This window comes from Lycium barbarum, chromosome 11 (assembly GCF_019175385.1).
Source record: "Lycium barbarum isolate Lr01 chromosome 11, ASM1917538v2, whole genome shotgun sequence".
Lineage (NCBI taxonomy): Eukaryota > Viridiplantae > Streptophyta > Magnoliopsida > Solanales > Solanaceae > Lycium > Lycium barbarum.
Window position 1 is genome coordinate 22,445,970 of NC_083347.1, and position 8,181 is coordinate 22,454,150.

The window sequence follows — 8,181 nt, forward strand, 5'->3', positions numbered from 1 at the left end:
ATTTTCTACCCTTAGTCTACCAGTTTTGTTTATTGTTTGAGTTGTTTTGATGTGATAAAGGCTAGTTTTGATCACTGCTAGGCTGTTCTGCCATATTAGTGTTTTGACATTGGACAACAGTAGCTATTTGTAATGAAAAAGTCTCTTTTAATTGCCAAAAAAGAATTAATTATACAATCGGATATGGTACCAATTCTTAAACGGATTGCACCACGAACGAAGCTGACTAATCAATGCTTAAAAGTGATAAAGTTATACACGTATTTATAAATTATATATGTATAAAAATATTTATAAATTGTATATATATATATAATCAGATCAGTTTGGTCTCGATTTGGCTTTTTTTAGTTAAAACCAAACCAAACCTATTATGATCGGGTTTTTTTATCCAACACCAAACCAAACCAAACAAACCACTACTCGAGTTTTTTTTTCCAGTTTGATTCGGTTTGTCGATTTGGTGCGGTTTGTCGGTTTTCATTGTACAACCCTAATTGCCAGCTTATTGAGATGAGAACTGAAAATGGGTACAACTGATAATTACGGAAATATGGAGGGATCATATGACCATCTGAAGTGAGATGAAGTAATAACTTTGTAGTTTAGCTTCAAAAGTAATAAAATTTTGTTTTTAAAATTGTATGAAATAAGTGAAAGCCTATCTGTTGAATTAAAATAAGACCATTTACTTTTGGCGGAAGTAATAAATGAAAGCCTATCTTTTTAATTTTTGTAGTGCACAAAATAAGTTGTAATTACTATTTACTCCTACTCTTTCTGGGAATTAAGCTCAATGTTTTCCTTTTCCATTTTCCTTTTTGACAAAGATCAATGGCAAATAAAGACTTTTGAAGAAGATAAAAGAATATAAACAAGAAAAATTTCAAGAAAAGGTAATTATATTAGCACGTAAAAAAACTCATTTTGTCATTACATATATCCCTTCTTCATATAAGGGATGAAAGAAAATCACCCAACACCACCAGTTAAGTAACTAAAAATCCACTCCATCTAAGAATTTACACACGTAAATTACATACCCTACTAATTATATATGGAATTATGAAACAACCAAAGCATACAAATAGATTTATCTCCATCTTATAATAACTAATTATGCTAAAAACTTGGAGAGTGCTGTTTTAACCACATGATCAGCAATGATACGATCAGTTTTCTCCGTTGGATGAAATGCATCCCAAAATATATATTTGTTTGCGTCTTGACATGTGAAAAGATTGTATCGATCACATGTATAACCCATCTCAAAAAGTCCTGTTGCACAGCATGCCATTGAAGCAACCTCAAACCCTGTCAATTAATAACAAGATAAAATACTATCAGTTTATGTCTGTGTATCAATGGTGTGAAAAAATTCATTAATTCTTGAAAAATAGAAAAACAACCTCATGTATATAATTGTTTAAGTTGCACTGATCGCGTGAAAAAATTTACACATGCACCGTCATTATATATAACTTAACTCTTTTTTAGTTTAAATTTTGTGCATTGACGGTTAGAAGCAGATCATTGATCTAAACTTTTATGGGTTTAATTTTTACGGTTCTTAGTACCGAATCTATTAAAATTGTTTTTAAAAAAAATATGTCTTTTAAAAATTATTGGTTCATACTTACTCTTTAGGACAATTTTAGTGAATTTGTACACAAAAACTTATACTTCGTATGAAAGTACTAGGTTCATATGAATCCGGTAGCGACAAGTTGCATTTGGCCCTGCTAAAGGTGTAAAAGTTATTTACACAATCATGTCACTTAAAAGATAATTGCTGGTAACTCGATTTAATAACATTGATCGGTAACTTTGAGTAAAATAACAACCCACCTATTATAAAAAGTTAAATAATTACACGATTGGTGTAAAAATTTCATTACATAGTCAATGTTTATAACTTAAATCTTTTTTTTCTTTTTCTATTCGTTACTTTCAAATATTGCTTGTATTTTACTAAGATACACTATAAGAACATCTATTTTTAACTAAAAAGAGAGAGAAAACGTACCATATGAGGAAGGTTTTTTAATCATTTGTAGCATAGGGTCGTAAGGGCTAGAAAGAACAACTTGAATACCAGGAAGCTCTTTATTCAACTCCTCCACTAATCCACTCAATTTTCCATTAAAATTCACAGCCACAACATTGTAACTCTCCATACATTCATTCCCATTTCCCACATTTCTTGTTCTTTCTAATGGCATACACCCCATTGGAGGAAGCCCACCAAGTGATATCTTTCTTGCTCCAAGATTGTACAAATTTGTGATGAAATTCTTGGCTATTCCAACAAGGAAAGTTTGGTACTGATCCACAGTGTATTGAGATCTCCTTCGAGGCATTGCGTAGTAGTTTTCAAGGAAGTCATTTGTTCCAAGGCTTGTGGCATATAATGCCTCACTTAGTACTTCATTTGCCTTTGTTTCACCAAGATAAGCTCTTAGTTTCTTTTGGTATTCTTTGTAGTACTCCACTTCTTTCCACAAGGGTATCACACCCTGCAATTTTGGATCATGTGCGAGTAGCCATTCAGTACAACAACAAGAGAAACATGGTAGCTAGGATTATCATACAATGACTAAATACCAGTACTAGAAAATCTCTATTTTCCCACTGAATTTCTCACTGAAAAATGATCAGTGACTATTTCCCACTGAATGTCGGTGGAAAAAATAAAAAAAAAGTAGTGTTTTCACATGGAAAAATTAAAATTTTCTCAGCGTTTCAATGAGAATCTATTTCCCGCTATACATTTTCTCAGTGAATTAGTTTGGTGGGAATGAGGTGGAAATATCATATTTTGTAGCGCAAATTTTCCACTGAATGTTGGTGGAAAAAACCTTTATTTCTAGTAGTGTACTATTTCATCTACTCCATTTTATGTTGTCCTCTATTTTGTTTTAATTCGTTCAAAAAATATGATACCGATATTTGTATGTGAAAATATGAAAATTGATGTTTTATAAGGGGAGACAAATTAGAAGTCATGACATGTGAAGCTCTTACATGTCTCTTCGAAAATACCCAATAAAAGTTAAACATGTGAACTCTTATATACGTGTCTTCGAGAATATCCGATAAAAGTTAAAGATGTGAAATCTTACCACCTTTAATTAACTCTTAAAGGTAAGGAAATTTGGTACCTTGCATATATTTTAGTTTTTGCACCAATTTTTATTTATTTATTTCTTAAAGTCAGATAACTATTAGCTCTCAAACAACCAACACAATATTATGGCACTACAAGAAAGTGCAGAAATGGCAACAAAAAATTAAATATTTAGCAATAACTTAGTTTTCTTGTTGGCAAATGAACTTTTTTGTTGCCAAATAATTTAATTTTGTTGTCATAGTATTGATTATTGTTGCAAAAAGTACATTTGCTAACAACAAAAAAAGTTGTTACGCGTTGTTGCAATAACAGCTTTTGGGAAAAGTCTATGCAACAATTTTTTTTTTCTGTTGCCAAAAGTACTTTTTGCAATAATAATCAATCTATGACAACAAAAAAAGATTTTGTCGCCAAATATATTTTTTCTTGTAGTGTGGGACTAAAATTCAAAGACACTCTTAACATAAGGTGTCATACTATTCCTTTTATATCACTATTAGAAATAGAGGTTTTTCCATTAACACTTAATGAAAAATTTGTGTTAAAAAATATAAGTTTTTCAATCTCCTTCCCACCGAAACAGTTCAATGGGAAGATGCATGGTGAGAACAGATTCTCATTGAAAAGCTGGGAACATTTTTCAGTGGGAGATTTTAGTGAGAAAATAGTGATATTTTAGTATGATAAGCTAATTTTCTATTAAAATAACTAATATGTCCTTCAAACTATTACAAAATTATAAATTTATATGTATAACGACAATAACAACCTATAAAAATGGAATATAGAGGGACTTGAGGTTCTAATATTTTGAGAATTAGAAAAAATATTAGAGATCGATAAATAGTAAAATGCTTGAACCAAACCAAATGAGTTTATAAGATGGTGACTAACTTATGACTTTTGATTTACTTTGACTTATAATTAAGCTCTTAGCTTATAAGGACTATTAATGTTTAATTATCAAACGTGTAAATAAGTCATACTAGAATATTTAAGCTCGCGTGTCCAGCTTATAAGCTTAGTTAAACACCCTCCTACTATGTTTAATGGAGAGTTTGTTTACACACCCAAAGACCAAAGTATGTTTATAACGCTATTTAACCAAGTACTACTTTTATTAAACTGTTCTACAAGTACAAGCTCTAAAGCAAACAAAACATATAAGAGTACTGCAAAGAGGCTTTACCAGAACATCAGCAGTAGCATTATCATATCCAGTACCAGCAGAGGCAAAACTAACTCCAACAGCAAAATCAGACATATTATAAGCTGGATCCAAGTATGCTGGAACTGTTTGTTTTAAACCAGCTGCCTCTGAAATAAAATCAGTAGTAATTCTTCCATTAGAAAATCGACCGGTCGCCCTACCACCTGCAAAATCACGACCATATGGCATAAAATTGCTCCGAGCAATTGTCTCAATATGGTTGTTATTGCCTGGATCGACCGATGAATCACCAAAGACAATAATTGCCGGAATTTTGGCATATGTTTGGGTTAGTAACAAGAAAAATAATTGAACTATAAGGAGCCATGATGATATGTTACTATGTGCCATTTTAATTTCACTTGGTTACTTTCATGCTATGCGGTTGAGTAGTTATATAGTACAGAAAATGAAGGTTAGCAGTTAGAAAAGGGGAGACGAAGTCACGAATGAACTAAAATTTGTTGGGGGTTTTAATGGGGTAGTAATAAATAAGTGCTACTACATTTTTAGGCAGGACAGGGACAAAGAGCTACTACACGAGGATCCTTTCATGTTGACATTGCATGCAATGACGGAAAGTACTTGATTCTGTAAAAACAACCAAATCCAAAAAATAGGTGCATTATTTAATTCATGAATCCAACTACTTTCTTTGGCTCTTGTAGTAAAATTTAATTTAGCCTTTTCAGTACTGAAGAATAAGTGCACTTGAAATGACTTATTTTCCTATTTGTTAATTTTATATGGCCCTCAACCAAACCATATGCATATATCCTTAGGACTTAGGAGTACTTTTGAGTTTGACATCACTTATCTAATAGTACTAAAAAATGTTTTAATTGTCTATTAACATGCAGAAATGATTTTGATTGCATGTTTTTTCTTATATACATAACTGATGAACTTAGTTATATGTTAATCCAAGTCAATTTTAGTTATAAGTAACGAATTTCGGTGTAATCCAAAAAAATAAAAATATATTCTCATTAATTCCCTGAGGTTTGAAGTTTCCAACTTGCTGATGAGAGCATGTATTTTATCCGTTACTTGTATTGATTGCCCTATTACGTATTGAGTAAAAGGCACTGCACATTAATAAGAAAGGAAGTCTTTTGTTTTTATTGTGATTGAGTAGTAATGAAATTCTCTACCTCAGTTCGAGAAGGAACTGAATTGAAGTTAGCTTGCGCATGAGTCATGATTAATTAATAAAAACAAAACTGATTTTTACGCTTAATTATGGGGAAAGAATTGAGAAGCTCGATCAGGTCTATACTGAAGCCAGCTTGACATTTTGGTGTATATATTATCTGCACTGAAAACTGAAATTCATGATGTTCAAGATATAATATATACGTAGAAAATGTAATATTGATCTACTTATACACAATATGAATTTTCAGTTAAAAAATATGTAATTAACCATCCTTATTGTGCCCCTTATATACAAAATACTATTTTATATGAAGGAAAATATGCATTATTCCTAAATTCTAATATATCTGCATTTTTTTTCCCAGTAATATATCTGCAACTTAAGATACCAGCCAAAGTCATCCACTAGCAGGCCAATAGTAGTACAATACGGCAAAATGAAAAGTACTGCACTATATTGGTATTTGGTGGCTAGTGGGCTACCAGTTTCAGGGAGACATGATAGAGGACATAACTTGCTCATTCATATGATTTTTTTTCTTTTTCATTTTTCTTAACCTTGAGAAAAGCCATAAGAAAGTTTAAATTTCAAATTAAAGGAAAATTAAACTAGATAATTGGTTATGGTATGATGGAAAACATTTTCTATTTTCCCATTTTTATGATGGTCCATATGTTTTTCAAAACATTTTCTAAAAGAAAAACAAATTCCTTAAAAATTAGGTAAATGACTTCTGTAGGAAATCAATCCGTGATGTGTATTGATGTATCAAAGTCCTTATATACAAAGTAGGTATCTAACTATCAGCATAATACTCGGCTAAATTATAGGACCTAATTTACTATACATAAGGAAGAGATCATGCCTAATATATGAAAGGATTATCCTAATATTTACAATATTTACGTAGACTATTAGATAGTCTATCACACCCCCGCAGTCGAAGCGGGAGGTTGTCGTACGCTTAGACTGTCCCTGAAATCATCAAAGAGCACGCGCGGAAGACCTTTAGTGAAGATGTCTGCGATCTGGTAACGAGACGGGACGTGAAGAACACGGACTTCTCCACGGGCAACTTTCTCACGTACGAAATGTATGTCCATCTCAATATGTTTAGTGTGTTGGTGCTGAACTGGGTTACCTGATAGGTATATGGCACTAACATTATCACAATAAACCAATGTAGCTGTCTGGATGGGACAACGGAGCTCCAACAGAAGGTTGCGAAGCCAACAGGACTCAGAGACGACATTAGCGACGCCACGGTATTCGGCCTCGGCACTGGACTTAGACATAGTAGGTTGCCGTTTGGATGACCATGAGAGGAGATTATCGCCAAGGAAAACACAGTACCCGAATGTGGATCGGCGAGTGTCCGGACAACCACCCCAATCTGCATCTGTATAAGAAACAAGAGAGGCAATGGAGGATTTGTACAGATGGAGACCAAACTCAATAGTACCTTGAATGTATCGGATTATGCGTTTAAGAGCATGCATATGTGCAACCTTTGGTTCATGCATGTGAAGGCATACTTGTTGAACCGCATAGGAGATGTCTGGTCTTGTGAATGTAAGGTACTGCAACGCGCCGGCCAACTTACGATATTGTGTGGGAACATTGCAAGAAGGTCCGGCCGTGGCACTAAGTTTGGCTTTGGTGTCGACCGGTGTCTGACTCGGCTTACAGGCAGTCATGCCCGCACGCTCTATAATATCTGCTACATAATTTTTCTGAGAGAGAAACATGCCGTGTAAAGTCCGGGTAACAGCAATACCCAGAAAATAGCTTAAAGGACCCAAATCCTTCATAGCAAATTCGGCACTAAGCAGAGACATGATGGATTTTCTGAGGGCATCTGAGGAAGCTGTGAGAATAATATCATCAATATATAGCAGAATGTAAGCAATGTCAGAACCTCGACAATAAATAAAGAGAGATTGATCAGATAGGCTATGTGAAAAACCAATAGTAGAGACATAGTCTGCAAAGCGTTGGAACCATGCACATGGAGCTTGCTTAAGTCCGTATAGCCATTTCTTCAAGAGACAGACATGATGGGGATGCTTTGGATCTTTAAACCCAATAGGCTGATGCATAAAAACAGTCTCATTAAGATTACCGTGTAAGAAAGCATTCTTGACGTCCAACTGATGAATGGGCCAAGAGTGTGCAAGTGCAATGCTCAAGACAGCGCGAATAGTAGCCGGTTTGACAACCGGACTGAAAGTCTCGTCGCAGTCAACTCCAACCTGTTGAGACCTGCCATCACAGACAAGACGGGCTTTGTGCCTCTCAAAAGAACCATCAGATTTCTTTTTATGACGAAAAATCCACATAGAACGAATAAGATTCACATCAATGGGACGTGGAACCAACTCCCACGTCTTATTTTTAATTAGAGCATTATATTCATCAACCATGGCAGCTTTCCAATTGTGGTCATTTAAAGCACTTATAGGATTTCGTGGGATAGGCGAGATGGTGGAAGTGTTTAAGTTAAATGGTTGTTTGGGCTTGAAAATCCCATGTTGTCTTCTAGTGACCATGCGGGTGGGCTGCTGGGCAGGCACGAGTGGGGCAGTGGGGAGGGGCTGCTGGGCAGTGGTCGTGCGGGTGGACTGCTGGGCAGTGGGGGGGCGGACTGCTGGGCAGTGGGGGGGCGGGCTGCTGGGCAGTCAC

At 34.6% G+C, this 8,181-nt stretch overlaps 1 protein-coding gene across 1 annotated transcript; it reads right to left on the reverse strand.

Annotated features, from left to right (window-relative positions):
* Positions 1-884: 884 nt before the first annotated feature.
* LOC132617361 (GDSL esterase/lipase At2g04570-like) lies at positions 885-4,776 on the reverse strand. The gene is made up of 3 exons (XM_060332355.1): positions 4,320-4,776; positions 2,027-2,516; positions 885-1,314 (listed from the first exon to the last, which is right to left on the reverse strand). The coding sequence occupies exons 1-3, from the start codon at positions 4,689-4,691 to the stop codon at positions 1,118-1,120; spliced, it is 1,059 nt and encodes a 352-aa protein (XP_060188338.1). The 5' UTR covers positions 4,692-4,776; the 3' UTR covers positions 885-1,117.
* Positions 4,777-8,181: the final 3,405 nt, after the last annotated feature.

Coding starts and splice junctions, on each gene's coding strand:
- LOC132617361 (XM_060332355.1), bottom strand. CDS start 4,691: ATGGCACATAGTAACATATCATCATGGCTCCTTATAGTTCAATTATTT. Junction 2,517..4,319: donor ATGCTACTGCTGATGTTCTG/GTAAAGCCTCTT, acceptor CCAAAATTGCAG/GGTGTGATACCCTTGTGGAA. Junction 1,315..2,026: donor TAAAAAACCTTCCTCATATG/GTACGTTTTCTC, acceptor ATTAATTGACAG/GGTTTGAGGTTGCTTCAATG.